General features: G+C 43.2%; 1 protein-coding gene across 1 annotated transcript in view; it reads right to left on the bottom strand.

Moving 5' to 3' along the window:
• The window catches only part of CTSO (cathepsin O), a 46,950-nt gene that overhangs the window by 9,418 nt on the left and 15,262 nt on the right, over window positions 1-22,270 (bottom strand). Inside the window, exons 2-7 of the mRNA XM_068278880.1 lie at window positions 16,764-16,869; window positions 15,778-15,917; window positions 12,483-12,650; window positions 12,051-12,172; window positions 8,502-8,665; window positions 7,179-7,271 (exon numbers count right to left, since the gene is read on the bottom strand). Coding sequence (XP_068134981.1) covers window positions 7,179-7,271; window positions 8,502-8,665; window positions 12,051-12,172; window positions 12,483-12,650; window positions 15,778-15,917; window positions 16,764-16,869 — 793 coding nt within the window. The remainder of the gene's footprint in view (window positions 1-7,178; window positions 7,272-8,501; window positions 8,666-12,050; window positions 12,173-12,482; window positions 12,651-15,777; window positions 15,918-16,763; window positions 16,870-22,270) is intronic.

Genomic DNA, 22,270 nt, shown 5'->3' with positions numbered 1-22,270 from the left:
TATTATAGGCTAGAATATGTTTATTCTATAAGAATACTGGTTCTTTCCCATACCATGCCGTTAACTGTATGCTAACAGTAGTTGTTGGAGAGTAGGTGTTGGGTGTCGCTGCTACATGCGGTTTCCCGGGGGCCGGGGGGCACCCGCTGTTCGGTGGTGGGCTTCCTTACCCCAGGGCAACCAACTGACACGAGACGAGAAAGTAGGTGTCGTCTCGTAGAAGAGCAAAAGCTGGCCCGAACTGGTCCAGCTTAGGTAATTAATCAGTCATGTGTAAGTTACTTACACACCTTGCGTGGCTTCTTACACGCTTATTCTTTGTGGTATGTTATATGTGTTTTTCTTTTCCTTTCCTATCTCTCCTTATTACTGTCTCTGCGGGGTTTGGGTCTGCGCCTCCCAGGTGCCAACACCTACACATCTACATTCCAGCAGTCACTTAAGTTATATTCTCTAAACGCCAGGGGGTTAAATGTTCCTGAAAAGAGATCTTCACTGTTGCACCTATGCCATAAAGAACATGCCAATGTGGTCTGCTTGCAAGAAACACACTTCAAAGGCCCTTCCGTGCCCAAAATTTACAATAGATATTACAAACTTGCTTTTTTTAGTACTCCTCAGGATTCTAAAACTAAAGGGACAGCTATCCTGATTTCTAGGGACACCCCCTTCACCCTGGTGGACCAATACGAAGACCCACAGGGTAGGTTTAATCTCATCAAAGACACAATTCACTCCCAAAAGATCACCATTAGCTCCTTTTATGCGCCCAATGTGCAACAGGTGCAGTTCTTTCAGACCTTTCTAGCCAAGGTAAACTCATTTGCAGAAGGTAGTATTATGCTTGGGGGCGATCTCAATCTTACTCTGGACCCTGAGATTGACTCATCCTCGAAAAAGTCCCCGATCTCGTATAAATTGTTACGTAAATGCAAATCCCTACTACGCTCCATGCAATTGGTGGACGTGTGGAGATTACACAACCCATCCTCAATTGACTACACCTTTTACTCCACCCCCCATAATACTTACACGAGAATCGATTACATTTTCATATCACATAACTTACTCTCAGTCTCAGTAGCACCTTCTATTGGGAATATGCACCTCTCTGACCATGCTCCAGTCACAGTGGGCTTAGATCTGGGGGAGAACAGACGTGGCCCTGCTTCCTGGCGTCTAAACAACTCCCTTATTGAAGATAAAATTATACATTCCAAACTTAAGGCAGAGATTGAAGAATTCTTCCAGATCAACACCGCACATGACACTTCTCCTATGGTGGTGTGGGAAACCCACAAATGTTTTGTAAGGGGGCTGCTTATTAGGGAGGGAGCTAGACGTAAAAGGGAACGGGATAAAGAACTCTCAGAAGTACTAACCAATATTGGGGAATTAGAACTGAGGCACAAGAGGGCGGGCTCCCTTTCAGCCTTGTCTTCCCTCGCTAAAAAGAGAGAGAACGCCTTAAATCATTGCTATTTTTTAAAGCTAAGTACGCGGCCTTAAGGTGCCGACGTACCTTCTACGAATTCGGCAATAAATGCGGCTCCATCCTAGCTAAGGCCTTAAAAGCCCAACAGACTGCTAACTATATTCCCCAAATTAAGGATAAACACTCCACTTTACACCATAAATACGAGGAAATTGCCAGGGTGTTCAGGGACTTCTATGCTGACTTATATAATCTGCATTCGGGAAGTACACTTCCCTCTAAAGAAGCTAAGCGTAGGAAGATAGAGGAATACTTGAGACGCTCCCGGTTGCCTAGACTCTCGCCAGAAGATATTACATTATTGGAGGAACCTCTATCGGAGGATGAACTCCACATAGCCCTCTCACAGACACCAACGGGCAAAGCACCCGGGCCAGACGGCTTTACACCAGAATACTATAAGAAATTTAGCCCCATCATTTCATCACACATGCTTAAAGCCTTCAACCTCACTGCGGGTCCGTCCCCGGGGGGGGTCCTTTCTCCACACATATGCTAGAATCCCACATCACGGTACTACTAAAAGAGGGGAAGGACCCTGCACTCTGCAAAAGCTTTAGGCCCATCTCTTTGTTAAATGTAGACCTGAAGCTTTTCTCTAAAATGCTGGCGAATAGATTGGCGCCCCTCCTCCCAAAACTGATCCATCTCGACCAGGTGGGCTTTGTCCCTGGCCGAGAGGCTAGGGACAACACCATAAGGACATTAGATGTATTGCACTGGGTGAGGTCCCGGTCCGAACCAACCCTCTTACTCTCTACCGATGCCGAAAAGGCTTTCGATAGGGTGGACTGGGACCTCATCGAAGGCACACTTAGATATATAGGTATATCAGATGAAATGCTAAAACGCATCCTGGCCTTGTATTTATGCCCATCGGCGAGGGTCAAGGCTAATGGTGTCCTCTCTGAACCTTTTACTATTCATAATGGGACACGCCAGGGCTGCCCTCTGTCGCCCCTAATTTTCGCTCTCTCCTTGGAGCCATTCCTCTGCATAGTAAGAGCTAACCCAGATATAAAGGGAGTGGACTTCCCGAGGACTTCCTTTAAGGTGGCGGCATATGCGGACGATCTCTTATTCTACCTATCAAATCCACATATCTCACTTCCCAACCTCCTGGCAGAGTTTAGGTTATATGGAGAAATTTCAAATATGTCTATCAACTATGATAAAAGCGAGGCCCTGGGAGTTCTCCTCCCAGGTCAGCTTAAATCTACCTTGCAGAGCAACTTCCCTTTTAAGTGGCCTGGTCGCTCCCTGAAGTACCTTGGCATACAAATCACTCCAAATCCCCGTGATATGTTTACTCACAATTCCCCCCCAGCCTTAGAAAGAATTAAACAGGACCTACAGAGATGGAATAGGCCCCAATTTTCGTGGTTCGGCAGGAACTGTATAATTAAGATGACAATTATGCCGCGGCTCCTGTATTTATTTCAGACGATGCCTATATCTATCCCTTCCTCATTTTTCAAACAGGTCACCCGGGTTTTTTCCCCACTTCATTTGGAACGGCCGCAAACCTAGACTAAAGTATTCTATCCAGACAGCTCCTAAGGAAAAGGGAGGTATGGCTGTGCCAAATCCTCGGCTCTATCATACCGCAGCAATCCTTACAAGGGTCATTGATTGGCACAGACATGCAGCACACAAACGCTGGGTGGGACTAGAAGAGGAGATAATGAGTACTAAACTGGACCTCTTGTCGTGGTCGTTGCGAGCCATTAGGAGCTCGTCGACGGCGGCGACGATGATCACACTGACTCTCAGAAAACTCTTGAACCTCAGGGACAAACTATCCCTGTCTCCATGGCCCTCCCCACTGCTGCCTATCCTGGACAATCCCAACTTTACGATGGGCTTGAACAAGAGGGGCTACATATCTTGGCGAACTGGCCCCCCCCTTCGGGCTATGCATTTAGTCTCGGGTGGGAACTGGGTGGATCTGGCAGACCTCAAAGTAACCCTCAATGCACCTGACCTGGACGCTTGGAGCTTGCTCCAGTTCAAACATTTCCTTATGTCTCAGGGTTCAAGGGCGAGTTTTTCTAGACCACTCTCTCCCTTCGAGATACTTTGTATGGGCGAAGGCACAATTAAAGGCTCCCTCTCCCTGACATACTCCCTCCTAAATGATGTTGAAAACCCGTGTCAAATTTATAAAGATAAATGGGAGGAGGATTTAGGTATGGCATTTACTGATAAACAATGGCATAAGATCCTGGCGTTCTCCCATAAATCTTCCATTTCCTCTAAAAGCCAGGAGGCGAGCTACAAAATTTTCACTAGGTGGTACTTGACTCCGGCCAAGTTACATAAAATGTACCCTTCAACCTCTCCCCTTTGTTGGAGATGTGGGTTGGAGACAGGCACCCTGCTGCACATCTTTTGGTCATGTGGAAATATCAGGCGGTTCTGGACGGATGTGAGAGAGCTAATGCACGTTGTAACAGATTTCCTCCCCCCAGACTCTCCCGCATTTTTTCTATTGCACCATAATCAATGGTCATTTAGGAGGTACAAAAAAACTATCACTAGACATCTAATTAACGCCGCAAAAATTCTGATAGCAAGACTATGGAAGTCACCTAATGCACCTACCCTGCAGGATTGGTTCCGAGAAATAGAGTGGATTGAGAAAATGGAGGACCTCACCTCCTCAATGCATGGGACACGGGAGCAGTTCTGGAAGACCTGGTTTGGCTGGTTCGAATTTAAAGAAACACCAAGGTATGCCTCTCTCACATCCAGATAGAAATGCCTACCTATAAGGCAATAGGCCTTTTGAAGGTTCTCTCACAGCTAACACACCCCCTAGGCGTTGGAGTGTATCCTTTAAAAGTGGCGCTTGGGAATAGCGTAGACCCCGACCCGCAACTGCTATTATATCCTTACCTGTATCCTTTTTCTACTGTCTATCTCACTCTTCTAGATATGTTAAGTCCAATACATTATGACAGTTTCCTTGTTTAACTGGTTCACAATTTATAGTTATCTTTTATCTAAGGAAAGATACCCAGAAGCTTAACAGGATAGTTTTGCGGGATTGGGCTATACAAGATCTACTGCGGGATCCCGGGTGTTTGTTCCCTCAGGGCCCTGGGTTCCCTACACACCTAACCCATCACGTATGGCTCGATCTACATGCACCATGTTAAATTATACAAGGCCGCTGGCTCTTCTGGATTTAATAATAATGTGTGGTACACGACATGGATAATCTCTGTATGCTATTCTTGGTGGCGCTGGTTTGCTACCAGATATTTCTTTATATTGTACCAGGTCGCTAATACTGTCATGGTTCTGCTAATGTTGTTTATTTTTCTGTCTATGTAAAGAAAAACTTGTTATAAAAATAAAGAATCTTTAAAAAAAAAAAAAAAAAAAAATCTTCTATGAACTCACCGTACTACTAACGGAATACCTTGGGGTGTCTTCTTTCTAAAATGGGGTCATTTTGGGGGGTTTGTGGGGTTCCTATACTGTCCTGGCATTTTAGGGGCCCTAAACCGTGAGGAGTAGTCTTGAAACGAAATTTCTCAAAATGACCTGTGAAATGCAAAAAAGTGCCTCACATGTGGTATCGCCGTACTCAGGAGAAGTAGTATAATGTGTTTTGGGGTGTATTTTTACACATACCCATGCTGAGTGGGAGAAAGATCTCTGTAAATGGACAATTGTGTGTAAAAAAAATAAAAAAAATTGTCATTTACAGAGATATTTCTCCCACCCAGCATCGGTATGTGTAAAAATACACCCCAAAACACATTATACTACTTCTCCTGAGTACGGCAATACCACATGTGTGGCACTTTTTTGCAGCCTAACTGCGCTAAGGGGTCCAAAGTTCAATGAGCACCTTTAGGCTTTACAGGGGTGCTTACAATTTAGCACCCCCCAAAATGTCAGGACAGTAAACACACCCCACAAATGACCCCATTTTGGAAAATAGACACTAAGGTATTCAGAGAGGGGCATGGTGAGTCCGTGGCAGATTTCATTTTTTTTTGTCGCAAGTTAGAAGAAATGGAAACTTTTTTTTTTTGTCACAAAGTGTCATTTTCCGCTTACTTGTGACAAACATTAATATCTTCTATGAACTCACTATGCCTCTCAGTGAATACTTTGGGATGTCTTCTTTCCAAAATGGGGTCATTTGGGGGGTATTTATACTATCCTGGAATTCTAGCCCCTCATGAAACATGTCAGGTGGTCAGAAAAGTCATAGATGCTTGGAAATGGGAACATTCAATTTTTGCACCATAGTTTGTAAACGCTATAACTTTTACCCAAATCAATAAATATACAATGAATGGGTTTTTTTTAATCAAAAACATGTTTGTCCACATTTTTCGCGCTGCATGTATACAGAAATTTTACTTTATTTGAAAAATGTCAGCAAAGAAAGTTAAAAAAATCATTTTTTTGCCAAAATTCATGTCTTTTTTGATGAATATAATAAAAAGTAAAAATCGCAGGAGCCATCAAATAGCACCAAAAGAAAGCTTTATTAGTGTCAAGAAAAGGAACCAAAATTCATTTAGGTGGTAGGTTGTATGAGCGAGCAATAAACCGTGAAAGCTGCAGTGGTCTGAATGGAAAAAAAGTGGCCGGTCCTTAAGGGGGGTAAAGCCCCAGGTCCTCAAGTGGTTAAAGAATAATGCCCTGCCTACTAATCTAAACTCACAAAAATACAGAAGCCGGAAAAGCCCTTAGAAATAAAAATCTGCTGCCATAGGCGCCTACTGTAAAAGGCGTGATTTGCAGCAAAGGAAGTAAATTCGGCCACATGGCGGGGTCCGCTATCGGGCACCTCCCGGCGCCGAAATGTACCTCCTTTACTGCAAATTGTGGCTTTTACAATGGCAACATGATGGCATTGCAAGCGAAAGGGCTTTACAACGGCAATATGACAGCATGCCGACCCGGGGCTAAGTAACTCTTGCATTGCATAGCTATGTAATGCCACAATTAGCATTTTTGTATGCTCTGGCATCCACGATGCTGTCACTGATGCTAATCAGGCGCCTCCCTGTGACGACATTTAGCTTAGATCCCTTGTCACATATCGCGACTTTGCAGAGGGGGGGGGGGGGTTGAGGTTTAGAAGGGGGAGCAAGTTTAGGTGCCCCCTGGGGGGTGGGTTAAGATTGGGCACTGATGGGGTTCTTAGGGTTACACACCACCAAAGGGGTCCTAGGGTTAGGCATTAGGAGGGTTATGTGTGAGAGTAGGGTTAGGTTTTGCTATAATAAAATATTGATAAAAATTACATTTATTTTATTAGAACACTTAAATAAGTGTTTAGCATGGCCACAGGAACTTACTGTGAAAAGTAATAAAATATACCCTGTGATAGTATAGGTTAGGTCTTTTAACACTTTGAGATGTTTTGTCAGGGCAAAAATAGGCGGGACTTTGCCCATTAGTATGCAGACATGGAGTCACCAGATATTAAGAATTTCCCAAAGAATGAGTTATGAAAATAAAAGAGTCCAGGGACTGCAGCTTGGGTAACAATGACAGGGAGAAGACTGAAAAGAAAGAATTGCTATTGAAAGAGAGGTGGATAAGTAACAAATAGAATACCGGAAAAAATAATAAAAATAGAAAGTTTAATAGTTAATTTGACATGAATTGATTCAAAATTAAAATGTTAGATATTGATGGTCAAACTTACCACATAAATTACTTCCCATCTTAATGTGTACATAGCCATCTATACCCCAAGATTTTCCCCAAGAGTTCTTAACAATCCAGTAAGGAATGTCACCTACAAAATACATCAATAACAATTATTTTTTACTTATATAGCACCAACAGCTTCCCTAGCGCTGTACATCATACAAAACAAATATTGGGGAACACAGATACATGAGAGGTTCAAAACACTGTATGACATCCAGCATTACAAGTACAATAACTAGCAATAAATAAAAGTAGTGGAGAGCAAAAGGGAATGCTAGAGAACATAAGTAATCAAACAAACCTGGACCGGATTTAACCACTTCGCAACTAGACCATATTTATCCCTCATTGACCAGAGCATATATAAATACAGTGTGTGTGTTTGTGTGTTTGTGTGTTTGTGTGTTTGTGTGTTTGTGTGTTTGTGTGTTTGTGTGTGTGTGTGTGTGTGTGTGTGTGTGTGTGTGTGTGTGTGTGTGTCCGGTATTTCTTTCCCCCCCCCCCCCCCCCCCCCGAACAATTTTGCTTTCTATGCATTTTAATGTAAAAAAAAAAAAAAAGAACAAAATAGGATATATTGTTTCTCAGTTTTTAGCCATTTATAAGGGTGTCTACTAGTCCCCCATATATTTCCCTGGTGTCTAGTGGTCTTCTATACGTACATACAGGTTTATCTCATCGTGGTCACGTCACCTCAGGTACACTTTAAAGCACAGGTTTTCCATAGTGCAATGGTATTGCAGCCTGCTCCCTCTTCCCGCAACTTGACAGTCAGCTCTGAGCTTAGATGGTTTTGTTGAACTGGTGGAAAGTGATCTGAGGTAATACTAGTTAGCGGTACGCAGTAATACTAGTTAGCTCAACACAGAAGCTTGTGTGCGTCTATGGAGAACTAAAACCACTTAGCACCAGTGAAGCAGATTTATCTGAAAGCAAGCCTGCCAAACATACTGTAAAGTTATTTAATGGAAAAAATAAAAAAATAATAAAACATTTTGGTTTGTCACTTTCTATATCTTAGTACTTTTAAGTTGGATATGTGATTTGGCTTCTGGCCATTTAGACCCAACCAATTTTCCAGAAATATAGAGAAGGGAAAATGTCTCTACTAGTGCTTAGTAGAAATACATTTTACTAATTGGTTAAATTCCATTGCTTAAATACTACAAGCTTGGATGGTTCTGGATTCTGTTGTCTCTTTTTCATTTTTGAGGCTCCAGAGACAAAAACACCCTTCACCTTGACATGAAAGGGTATTACAGATTCAATGCTATGCCTAATTTTCCTAGTAATGAAAACATTACTGTCTGCTTACCAGATTTATCATAGCCAACTAGGACAACTGCATGATTTGAATGTCCACTGGAACAATGGTGTTGAATGACACCTCCAAGGTAATCCTGCCAGCTAAGTGCATCAACTATAATTGCTAGTGGTCCATAGTGTGTTAGAAATGTCATCATGCGTTCTTCAGCATTGCTATAGAGATACAGGATTGAACAAAGAAAATAATTAAAATTAAATTAATTAAAATTAAGTTATTAAAGCAAAAAACAAAAACCTACATTATGATAAAATCACATTGAACTGCTAGGTGGCGGCCCTAGCACAGAATAACAGGCTCCCAGGCAGGGCACTGTGTGGACAGGCGGTTAATCCATGTTCCGCTAACATTTTTCAGTTGCAGATCACATGCTATAGCAGCCAGAGTTTCAGCAAATGGATAAACAGAGCGCTCCATCATTTTCTGCCATAGTCATGTAACTGATCATGTGGCATGGCTGTGTGATGCAGCCTTATCAATGTACAGCTATCTCTTTCTGCTTGATTTTAAGCAGGGAAACAGTTTTAAAGCCCTAGTTCCATCACATGTTTTTTATGCATATCATGTGGAACATTATAAAATCTGCAATGCACAAAGTTTTGTTCATTGTGCATGGATCTTAACTATATCTTTTTTTCTGCACAAAATCAGCGTTCAATAGCTGAGATCTTATGTATGGGAAGATCATAAAAACTCTACCAATGTGGAAGGTCTACAAGCAGTCACACACTGGATTTTCCTGTTCGATACCCGGCATATTTGGTGAAAACATCCCAAAACTGTATGGGGCCAAGTTCTTTTGGCATTCTAAAAACCTTGCAATATACATGGATGAACATGTTGGATGTATTTTTGTGTACATCTAAAACAACAACAAAAAAGGTTTCCGTAAATGTGTGTGCTAGATAAGGTTATATAGTGTCATATTGATAATGTTATTGATATTCTACTGCCGCCTAACCTTACCTAACTTTAACACTCCCCACCCATCTCTAACACTAACCCTGTCCCTACCAACTACTAACACTAACCCTCCCCCCATCTATGATGTGGGGTTCAGTTACATGAGCTAAACCTTGGGCACCCTATCACTTACTCCTAATGATATCTCGTGTTCTGCTGCGTGCGCCGATTTCAGACTCCCAATATTAGGGGTTTGGCCAGGGCCCGATTTGCACTTTCCAATGCCCTAGGCCTGCTGTCACCAAGTGCCCCCCTCCCCCCCCCCCAAAAAAAAAATATTTGGTCCAACACTCTGACTAGCAATCACTGGTTTGAATGGGCTCATTTCAGTTGTGCTGCTCTGCCCCCCAGTCAACAAATAATTCCTGTAATTTGCGCTCCTGCCCGAATGTGCACAGCAGCCGATAGTGTTCTGGACTTGAGAAATGACGCTGATGTATGATGGGTACTTGTCAAGAATGCATAACACTGTACTGGCCTCAGTTGCTGTGCACATCTGGGCAGGAGCAGGAAATTACAGGGAGCGCGAGTGGCCAGAGCATGCACTGCTTCTTTGTCCTCTATGCGACTGGCTGCAGTCAGAGCCACAAACAGGTGGCAGGGCCTGTGCAATGGAGAGAAGCCCATAAAAAACAGAGAACAGGTAAGTAGCAAACATCCTGTCAAGACCCACTTTGGATGTTCTGTTATAATTGGAGTGGACCTGAACTCAAAACTTCCTCTCTGCTCTAAAAGATATGCAACAACATAACCTTTTAACAACAACATTTCTTTGTTACAGCTGATATAAATCCTGCAATAAATCTGCAGTGTCTACTTCCTGCTTTTATGGAAGCAGACGTATTGCTAACATCCCGTGCTTTCAAATGAGCTTAGATGTTGTGGCAGTCAGGTGACACATTGTAGAGATAAATTACAACTTGTGATTAGACACAGAGGAGGGGGGGATTAGACAGGCTCTCTAAATACATACATGGTACATTTTTCTGTGTTCCTTCTGTCCTGTGCAAGAGTTCAGCTCCACTTTAAAGCATCTGAATGACATTTATTTATATTTGCTGAAAAATCTATGCATCTCTTTTGAATGCTGAATGCACATATGGTGGTGAGCTCTAACATATTGGCAGTATACAGGAACAAAGTATGAAGAAGGCTTATTAGCAGAAAGATTACTCTTTTTCTTTTAAGCAATTAAATGGTATCATCCGGATTCAAAACGTTCTGCTTTCACTGATGGCTAAGATGGTACAATGCTTTACTGCTAAAGGAAAGCAGAAGGATGCCAAACCATACACACTAGCTTAGAGGTAGTAACAGCTCAGGTGTCCTTTAAAGTCACAGTTTAGCAATGAAAGGGAAGCAAGCAGTTCTCATAGATGGTAGGAGATGAAGGACAGAAATGATCCAGGAAAGAGTTAACTGAATCAGACAAGCGATCACTGCTAGCTAGGAAATACAAAAAAGAGAGTCATAAATAAGGATTAGTTAAAGTAATTTACAACTGCTGGGTCAGTGTCAAACCTGTGAAAGAGGTGAAGAAACTAGCAGACCTCACTGATGTTTGGGAATGCCTGCATTAAAACTCAGTGTAACTTAGTTCTATCTGCTTTGTAATGTAAATCCCTGGCATTTCTCACATCATCTGTATGTCTATCATACAGAGGAATGGTGACAGTTATGATTGATCCTGATTGTTATATCACATCAGGAAGTGAGAGAGAGAAGCAGGGATTGGGGAACTCTGGAATTCAGCAGAGCAGGGCACTGCCTGGCTGCGCTGTGGGACCAGAAGAGATGATTTACTTTGACATATGACCTCTTCTCTCTCCAAGTCATGCCACCCATCTTATCTGATTTTATCGCCCTAGGCCGTGGCCTTTTTGGCCTTTCCAGAAATCCGGCCATGGGTTTGGCTACTTAATGGCAGAACCCCTGGCACCACTTAAATCCCTGTGCTGCTAGTTGGAGTTGGGATACATGGCATACACTGTCAGTCTTTTCCGCAATCTGGATCATGCACCTCTGAGTCCCACTGTTACGGTTAGCCAGGGTTTGGCTATGTAATAGCCAAACTTTAGCAGCACTCATTCTATAATTTGGGCGCTGAAGCAGCATTTCACACTGTAGTCTATGGTGGTGCCTAATTTACCAGCCAGCTGCAAAAGCCCCAGCAGGGGCGTTTGTAGGCATAGGCATTCCTGGCTATTGCCCCAAAAGTCACAATTCACTCAAGTGTTCTCCCCAGAAATTTTTTCCAGCCGGGTGGCATGAAAAAGTAGCCGGTTGGTGAGCAACCGGGGGAATGCTGGGTTGCTGCAACTCTGCTTACAGCATAGGAGGAGAATAAGAAGGTGAGCCGATAACAGCCGGGTGCTCACCAAGATTAGCTGGGTGGAGCACCCGGCTAAAAGAGCTTGGGGAGAAGACTCTTGCTGCTTCTGTATTTTTCCCCTATGCTAAAAAATATATATTTAGTTCTACCACATCAGACTCTTTAGGACTCTGAACCTGGTCACAAGTTAACACAATAAATATAAATAGTAACCATAATACTTATATTGTTAGAGAACAGTTTACCTTAAATCATAAGCTTTATAATGTTTTATGGACACTCCAAATTCTGTCTTAGGGAAAAAATGGCATGCTCCAGTTTGCGCCTTAAAAGGGTATTCCGATGACTTCACAAGTTTTGTTTGGGACTAGAAAATATGATAAGAATATTAGATACATCATTCAAAAATGAAATACTTTACAGACACAAAAATGGAATACAAGCCTATTTCAAATGAACTATGTAAAACTTATGAGCAAAACACAAAGACCTTCACACATTACACACATACCTCTCAAACAAGCTATATTTAAAAACTTGAATTCATCCTCCTTTAAAAGGGCAAGCAAGCAAAGAGCAAAGTCAGCCACTTAAGCAGGTTAATGTATAGCACAAAAAACATGTGATTTCCTTAGAACAGAGGAATTATGTAAACATATCAAGGAAAGTCAAACAACCTGCTGTAACCATTTCAAGGCACTCGCAGTGGATCCACCACTGCAGCCATTGTCCAAATATGAGCAGTCAATGACCTGCTGTACACTAAGTTCCATGAGTTTATGTTGTTGTATGGCATAATCTGACTCCACAGTGTCCACTATACTGAAAGCCCAACAAGCGCCACACTGAAAAACAAAAATACATATTTATTGAATTTTGTGAGCTGCGACTATTAAAACAAATGTTGTGATTGGTTACATTAAATGATGAGCAAAAGAAAATATCTTAACATGCAAATCTTCACTCAGAAAAGGAAGTACATTTAGGCTGCTTTCACAGTAAGACGTTACAGGCACACATTAGTGCAGCCTGTAACGCAGCCCACCGCACAGCAATGAAAAATCAATGGGCTGTGCACAGTGCCCACGTTGCGTTACATTGTAACGCAGCAAGTTAAATGAAAGTGCTGCATGCTGTGCGTTATACGCAGCTAAGCCGCGTTAGACTGTTTGCACATGCTCAGTGATGTTGGAAGAGGAGGTCTCCCCTCCTCCTCTGCGGCCAGCCACATGGCTAATTAATATTCACTGCACTGTGACGTGCAGTGTTTACTTCCTGGATTGGCTGGCGGGACCATGTGATGCGGATCACGTTGTCTCCGCATCGCACAGCACAAAAAAGGCGCACCAAGAGCTGCATAGCGCAGCTCTTGGTAGCGTCCTCCTCCAGCACCACCAGGCGTTGCGTTAGGGGCACGTTATGCGACCTACAACGTCCCCTAAAACGCAACGTCCTGGTGGGAAAGAAGCCTTAGGCCAAAAAAAGCCTCTAGTTTCTAGTTATTTAATCTGATCAGCAGGTGCTGGCTTTGAATGGCTAGATTTTTTGTTTTTGTTTCCAGTTTCAGTGAATGATCAATGTTCATTCCGCACACCCTTGGTATAAACCATTAATGTGATATTGGAGACCTCAAACCCATTCTCTGAGTGATTGACAACATCCTTTTTAACATTAATAAATAAAATGTAGTAAGGCTGGTCCTTCCTAACAGGAGGCCAAAAAAATAAATGTAGTTTTACTTACATGGGGCTTCTTCCAGCCCCTAATGGTCATTTGGGTCCCTCGCCACAGCTCCGGTCCTCTCCAGGGTCCCGTTGCCAGCCTCTAAGGTTAGAAGCTTCAGCTACAAGACATATCTACATCCTCATGGCTTAGATGAAGTCACAGAGGACATAGATATACTGTAGTGGTGGATAACGTGGTTAAAGTATACCCATAGGGCAAAAATGCCCCTAGGTGGTTACTTACCTAGGGAGGGGGAAGCCTCTAGATCCTAAAGAGGCTTCCCCATTCCTCCTAAGTAAGGAGCGATCAAGCGCTGCCCCCCACCCCAACAATCCACACAGGGCAGTAGCAGTTACAGCACATGGAAATATTTACATCTGTGCTCCTGCAAAGGGTACAGTACCAACTTCCCCTCGGGTGCCAGCGGAAATAGCCGAGCCCAATCTGGTCCGCTCCATTGCCGCATGCTATTCTGGGGAGCCAGCAGTGGAGCAAGAAGGCACAGAAGAATAACGGAAGCCTCATTAGGATCCAGAGGCTTCCCCCTCCCAAGGTAAGTACCACCCAGGGGACTTTTTGTTCCTTACAGGTTTACTTTAATAAATGATTAACTAAACTTGCATGTTAGGAGCATATTTTATTCACTACTAGTTATAATACAGGTCCATGAAGTGACCGATTGCTTTAGTGTGTCACAGTTATTAGCAAATGCAATGGATAACATTACCAGCTACAGCTTGTTGGCATTTCTTATACAGTACATGAGTCAGCTACAGGTTCTCTTTGGAGATGGCTCAAACAACCTTGATAAATATGTCTCCACACTGAAATGCCTGCAGTAGACAAGCACTTTCTATACTACATTCTGCACCCAGTTATGCACAGCCACAGTGATCAGAGAACATCAACGAGATACACATTTTTTCCGACTGGAAGCATTGTTGCAATTTATACGTAGAGTGAAACTGGACCAAGCAAAAGCATTTTTTGCTGATTCGGACTGGCTAAGTACCAAGATGCATACAAATTTGCATCAAATCCTAATTTGTGATTCATTGGTAATCTCGAATCCTGAGTGAAATAATGTTCTTTCACCATATGGATGAAAGCTCAACTATTTGGGCGAGTCCTGTTCTATGCATTTTGGATTGGTTGCTTTCGTCCTCAACTAGTTAAAAACACAGAAGTCCAAATAATTAACCAACTGAGAGTTTAGATACAAACAAATCTGTGAAATAACCGGCAGAAAACTGAGTATCACCATACAAACAGTAATTATACATTACTACTAATAAGACTAGCTGATCCAAGGAGGAGGCATATTTTTCACCAACTGTTACCTACTGTTAGCTCTGATCTTTTTTCGGATGAGGTCATTAAGAAAACAATCATTTTAAAACCAATGTAAAAAAAGATGTTTTGGAAAGGTGTCCCTGCATGGCCACATCTGAATACAAGATCATGTCACACCATATATCTTGTGAAGTCATTAAGGAAAACTGAACTAAGGAGTACAGAAGGTCCCACTAATGGCCATCCTTTGACGGTGAATGAGAAAAATGGAATACAGAAGATGGATCCTAGAATCCTACACCAATGCTAACTGCACATTTTCTACTGTACTCTCCACACTTGCTAAATAGGAGAACTGTCACAATAATTCTCAGTCTATTCCTCTATGACGGTGGTACCCAACCTTTTTCAAGTCGCAACAAGTCACGCCAAACATTCAGATCTCCATGACACACTGCTGGTGGCACAGTGGCGATTGCTAATCAGTGGCTACAGCTGCTGGTACAGTGGTGGCTGCTGCTGGCACAGTGGTGGCGATGTTGTAAAAATGCTGCCTACCCCAACTTTCACTAACCATTTTTTCCTAAAGTTCTGCTTTCCCCTACACTATTCCTCCTCACTCTCTTGAATCAGTCTCCTGCGGCCATTTTCGGTTGTCCCATAGCAGTTACTATTGGATTACAAAAAAAAGTCTGCAAATGTGGATTTCTGTGGGCATTTTTTGTAGTCCTATAGTAAGGACTACTGGACTATGCCGGGATAGCAGATCAGAGCTGCAACACATATTTGAAGCTGCCACGATACATAGATGTGTCATAGCACATGGGTTGGGAATCACTGTCTCCCAATGCATGTCCTGACTTACACATTTGTATATATTGTTTACATATATCCGGAGAACTATATTATCAGCAAATTATGTACCCCGAATACATTGTAACATTAATAACTTACAGCCATCTGATTTTTAACATCACTGACAACCTTTTTGTCTCTCCAGTCAAACTGTAAAGGCAAGTTATCTTCAATGGAAAGAGTATAATTAGGTACAATGTAGTCTTCTTTCATAACTGGATAGCTCCTCAAGTAAATACCTGAAGGAAAAATAGTAGGATAAAAAATGAATATAGCATATTGCTGGTTGTACAGATAACTATTATCCAAGAACTCTAGAGTAGAGGCCTGCATCGGGTCGGGTTCCCGCTGGTTACCCAAACTGCGCGTCAGGTTCGGGAAACCAAGCAAGGATGAGATAATTTAGTCAAAAGTGAAAAATGATCTTAATCACTTGTTTGACTTTGGTTTGTGTATAAAAATAGGTTTAACTTACTTTACAGCCTTCCAGTGAGACTACCAATGTAGATTTTATAATAAAAAGGAGAAAGCAGGTCGTGGCTCGGATTGCGGGTCTGGAGACCTGCAGGTCAGGTGCAGAAGGCAGATTCACCAGAAAGCAGGTTGCGGGTCAGGTACAGGTAGCGAGCCTGCTGGTGCGGGTCTGAAAAATTAGACCGGTGCAGGCCTCTACTATAGAGCAAATAATGTAAATGCAATCTGATTCCCCTGCAAAACACAAACTATCTTTCCAAGGAAAAGTTCCCAATCACAATGCAAGATGCAATACAAGTAGGCAGCATTGCAAATCACAACTCTGTGATTTGCAATGAACCTTTTTAAAAATGCACAACCTGTTATATCTTCCTGCATACTGTATGTGAATAGCATGCAATTGCTTTCCTATATGCATTTTTTTTACAAAAAAATAAAAAATTAAATGCAAACACGTGAAAAGTGCTTGCTAAATGCAAGTGCAAACGCATACAAAATGCAAATAGCATAGAAAAACACAGAAGCGCACATGGCAGAAAACTCAGTTTTCCGCAGAGACAATTGTGCTCCCAGCCTGAAAGACAATGAAGAATGGTTTAAAGAAAACTTGCGTGAAAACTCCTCAGATGACAAATCAGAAAACTGGTTAATTCCATAGACTGCTTCTCCAGGAGCCCGTGCAAAACCATTCAGATACTTATATCTCTGCAGGTTTTCCTAGGAAGAAAAGATGCCTCTTAGAAATGAAATACATTGTTACTGCAGCTGGTGGGCTACACAAAATGGTGTAATGAATTCTATATTTAATTTAATATATTTAATTAAGTGAAGTCAAATGACTGGTAAAGCTGCCTTCCGTGCAGCTTTACTACCCTGTCTGTGCAGCTTGTCTTTACAGTGAGTACCTGTTATTTCATCCCACTGCAGGCACAGATGATATAGGAGACACAAGAGATCAAATGAGTTTTGTTTGGGGAGTGGCTTTACCACCGGATTCAACCAATGACATTTAGTTCAAAATAGCTCTACGTTCTGGTAATGTTTATACTGTAAGTATTGTTGAGTTATGTAAATTAAGTTACATGGGCTTCCAAATGGCTACAAAGCCATAGCTACTCAGATTTGAAATGTTAATGAAGAGCTGATTAATCAGCTGTGACCACGGGTGACGGAGGGTTAACTTACCCATAAGTCCACAGGATCCTCTGCGTGTCAATCGCATCATACGTGGAATGTTGGCCCCGTTCCACCACTCACTACCGTGATTCCTCCTTCAAGCCAGAGGGAGGAAGCGTGGTAGTGAGTTGTGGAACTCAGCCAACACTTTGCCTATCCTTCAAGCAAGCAGGACGAAGCGTGGTGGTGCGTCGTAGAACGTGGCCAACACGACGCAGCTGATTAATCAGCCCTTCATGAACAATTTGCATTCAAGTAGCTTCGGAAGCCCATCCCTGACAGCAGTCACCTTTTCTTCTTATAAAGTCTGCACAGTGCTGCTTTTTTTTTTTTTTTCTTCGGTGCCGTACTCCTCTTCCTGCACCTACATCTTCTGCTTCTTGGAAACCAACCGAGCATGTCTGTGGTGGATCTTCTGCTAGTGGGTAAAAAAGAAAAAAAAAAAAAAAAAAAAAAAGAAGAAGGAGGAGGAGAAGGGAGAAACCCTCCAGACAACAAAGATGATCCTTCACCAATCATGGAGATTGACAGTGGGTGAGATTGAATCCTTGCTGGAAGATGACAGTTGCTATGCAGCTGAAGCTTTAGGTGGAGAGACTACTTCACCACGACCGTACGTGTGTGTGTACGTGTGCGTGCGTTTTAGCGAAAGTATCCTCAATGAACAAGTGTGTGCATTACTACGCAAGAAATCTACAGCAGGCACTGTGAAATGTGTCAGAGGTTTGTATTCCGCGTTGATAGAATATATTTTTTCATTATAGACAAGCACATATATATATATATAAATTGTTATTTTATATTTTGAACATACTTTTTTTTATGGGCAAAGTATCATCAATTAATTAACAAGCGTATGCATTACAACATAGGAAATCTCCAGCAGCCACCTCTTCTTCTAAATGTGCAACATGACTATGAAAGTTCTACTCGAGCAGTATCGGGGGCATAGCTGCTGAGTGGAATGGGGACGCCATTAGCGGTATTCAAGGGGAGGTACAGAGGGTATCAAAGTAGAGCAGGGACAACTGAGTGAGTGGAGCAGAACAGGGACATCTCTGAAACAATCTGTGGTGGCACATTCACACCATAAGACGCACCCTCATTTTCCCCCTTTTCTGAGGGAAAAAAGTGCATCTTATGGTGCGAAAAGCACGTTATATATTGTATACTGACATCAAACAAATGACAGCGCTCATAGGCCGCAACTGAATTGTAGACTAACAGAGGCATGCAGAGCCCCATGTTTGGAAGCGCTGCCAATGTCTCCTGCTGTACAAAAGTTATATATACTGTAATAGAAATGCTTAATCCGCAAAAATGAAATAGACCAATAAAAGAACAAGTTACTTGTGCTGCTGCAGTAAAGCAGTCACTGCATTTTTAAAGTCAGACATATACTGTACATATCTGATTGTGACTGTATAGCTGAAGTGTACACAGAAATCTTTTACATACAATAAATAACATCTCTGCGGTAAGAATTAAACCTTATGTGTAGTTGCGTCACTAGTAGGAATGGTCAATGAGATGTAAATAATTCTGCGTTGATGCAGGTTTATGCAAATTTTGGATGCAAATTTAAGAACTCCCTTTTCTTATGAAATCAATTAATTTGATATGTTCAATTTGGGGAAGGTGACAACAAATTAAGTTACACAGTTGTACTATACTCTACATATGCACTACCTGCAGAGCTGTTGTGAATCCACTGAGAGAATGTTGTGAGCATTGCATGCAGAGGTGTTTTATATTACCTGTAAACCTGGTTCAGATTGTGCATGAAGAATGTGTGATAGAATCCCCTCATTCTCCTGCAAAGTACCTGCACATCACTCTTATGCTACGTACACACTTGAGATAAAAGTCTTTAGAAAAGGCAAGATCACAGACCAATCTTACCACCTTCCAAAAGATCAGTTCCTGCAAAAAATCCATTCTTGCAAAATGCATTCATAGTCTATGATATCTGCAGATCCTTCATACACACCTTGTTTAGCAGACATTTATCTGCAGATCAGACAATCATCTGCAGATCTGAAGATCCATTCTGGTGGATCTGATCTGCAGATGAATGTATGTTAAACAAGGTGCATATGAGATCTGCAGATATCATAGACTATGAATGCATTTTGCAGGAATGGATCTTTTGCAGATACTGATTTGTTGCATGTGTACAGCATGATCTTGCAAAGATTATTATCTGATGTGGAGTTCAGCTCAATAGAATAGACTGTGTAGAGTATGGCTCTCATACTACATGGAATGGGGTAAAATTGGTCTGTGATCTTGCTTTTTCCAAAGATTTTTATCTCAAGTGTGTACGTAGCATTTGATGTAGCCACAGTTAGATTACCTAGGGCCTGATTGATGTCCTTGGTTACTGTCTGTACCCTTAAAAGATCACTTGAGGCAACAAAAATAAATAAATATGTTTTACTCACCTGGGGCTTCTACCGGCCCCCTGCAGATGTCCGGTGCCCACGCAGTCTCGCTCCAATGCTCCTGTCCCCCGCCGGCAGCCACTTCAGTTTTCAGTGACAGGTAATGACAGGCCTGGAACGCAAACGATTCTTCGCGTTTCTGGCCACAAAAGCGCCCTCTATACTGCTATTGTGGCCAGGAACGCAAAGAATCACTCGCGTTACCAGGCCTGTCGGCGCCAGTCATTAAAAACGGAAGTGGTTGCTGGCGGGGGACAGGAGCATCGGAGCGAGACTGCGTGGGCACCGGACACCTGCAGGGGGCTGGTAGAAGCCCCAGGTGAGTAAAACTCATTTTTTTTGGTTGCCTTAAGTGTCCCTTTAACAAGTGCTATACTCTTACCAAGAACTAGATTTAATTTCTATTCAACAACTACCCTACAGCTATATCCTAAGTTTAGTTAAACTGCATCTCTGGTGTACATAAAAAAAAACAAAACACAGAGGTACACTGATGCTTAACCTCCTTGGCGGTTAATTTTTTCTGTAAAAATTGCAGAATTCCAATTTTTTTTTTAATGTTTCATGTAAAGCTACCAGAGTGGTAGCTACATGAAACACCACTAGAGGGCGCATGTGGCCCTCTAGTCAGATCGTCGCCGGCATCTATAGCAAACAGGGGAACGCGTATATAACGCGTTCCCCTGTTTGGCTTCTCCTGTCGGCGACGATCGGGATGACGTCATGGACGTCAGCCGACGTCCTGACATCAGGCACACCCGATCCAGCCCATAGCGCTGCCCGGAACTCATTGATCCGGGCAGCGCAGGGCTCTGGCGGGGGGGGCCTCTTCAGCCGCTGCGTGCGGCCGATCGCCGCAGAGCGGCGGCGATCAAGCTGTGCGCGCGGCTAGCAAAGTGCTGGCTGCGCGCACAGCAATTTACAGAACGAAAATCGCCCCACCGGGGGCTGAGATCTCCCCCTGCGCGGCATAGCTCGGGCTTACCGCCAGGGAGGTTAAAGGACTTACGAGGCCAAAATCTGCCCCCAAAACGTAAAAAAAGTTAACTACCTGCATGACTTTGTAAGGCACGGAGGACGCCGTCCGCGCCCTCCGTGCAGTACCGCCTGGTCCCCTCTGCTCAATAGCCCCCCGAAAGGCTGCGACCCCACGGTCCGGGTCGGTATCTGCAGCCTGCATAAAGATGGCCGCCGGAGCTGGCCACGGCTGCGCAGTCCGCATAGCCGCTACTGCGCAGCTCTAGGGCCAACCCTCCGATCCACGCTGCCTGTTACGTGGATCGGGGGGTTGGCCCTAGAGCTGCACAGCCGCAGTAGCGGCTATGCAGACCGCGCAGCCGTGGCCAGCTCCGGCGGCCATCTTTATGCAGGCTGCAAATACCGACCCGGACTGTGGGGTCGCAGCCTTTCGGGGGGCTATTGAGCAGAGGGGGACCAGGCGGAACGGCACGGAGGGCGTGGATGGCGTCCTCCGTGCCTTACAAAGTCCTGCAGGTAGTTAACTTTTTTTGGTTTTGGGGGCAGATTTTGGCCTCGTAAGTCCTTTAAAAGTAAGAATGTCCCAACACATAGTTTGTGTAATAAGATTCACTGGAACCCCATCAGGTGGGTTCAGGTGCATAATTCTGCCCCCTTGCCGAAAATGGCCCTATATCAAATATAGAAAAGGCTGAGGCCTTTTTCTTCAAGGTGGCAGAACTACTCATTTGAACCCAGCTGATATGGGGCTCCGGTGAATCTTTTTATTCAGAAGATATGCTGGGGCATTCACAATGGCAATGACAGGCCAGGATGGCTGATAGGGTAGAGTGTTAGCTTTCTGGTCAGGCGCTTTTTGTTCCCATAAGCAGATGCCATGTTAAAGGACAACTGTAGGTATATGAAGGCTGCCATATTTATATCCTTTTAAACAATACCAGTTGCCTGGCAGCCCTGCTGGTCAATTTGATGCAGCAGAGTACTGAATAATATCTGAAACAAGCATGCAGCCAATCTTGTCAGATCTGACAATGTCAGAATCACCTGATCTGCTGCATGCTTGTTCAGGGTCTATGGCTAAAAGTATTAGGGGCAGAGGATCAACAGGATAGCCAGGCAACTAGTATTGCTTAAAAAGGAAGTAAATATGGCAGCCTCCATATACCTCTCACTGCAGTTTTCCTTTAATAAAGCTGTACACTTCATAAGCTTTGGCAGTGATGAAATGCCTTCTAGGTTACATACATTCAATCAACAAAGATTGTTGTATGCAAATTAGAGGAGTCATGGGAATCGTAAACTAAGGAGTCTAAGTCAAAGGATTTTTGTTCCAACTCCACAACCCTGGTGCTCCAGGCAGACAGGCCAGAAAATCTAGACACAGAGAGCTCCTGAGGAAGTGGTCAGGTGGACCACGCCATGCTTGCAGCGCTCGTGCCTCCCTCTGTCCGGACTCTCTGCTGCTACACCTTCCTTCACTCTGAATTGCTTTTTTTGGTAAAGTATGTATTACTTATCCA

This window comes from Hyperolius riggenbachi, chromosome 1 (genome assembly GCF_040937935.1).
Source record: "Hyperolius riggenbachi isolate aHypRig1 chromosome 1, aHypRig1.pri, whole genome shotgun sequence".
In the NCBI taxonomy this organism is placed as follows: Eukaryota; Metazoa; Chordata; class Amphibia; order Anura; family Hyperoliidae; genus Hyperolius; species Hyperolius riggenbachi.
Note: the sequence above shows the minus strand (reverse complement) of the source record. Positions and strands in the feature narration are given on the sequence as shown.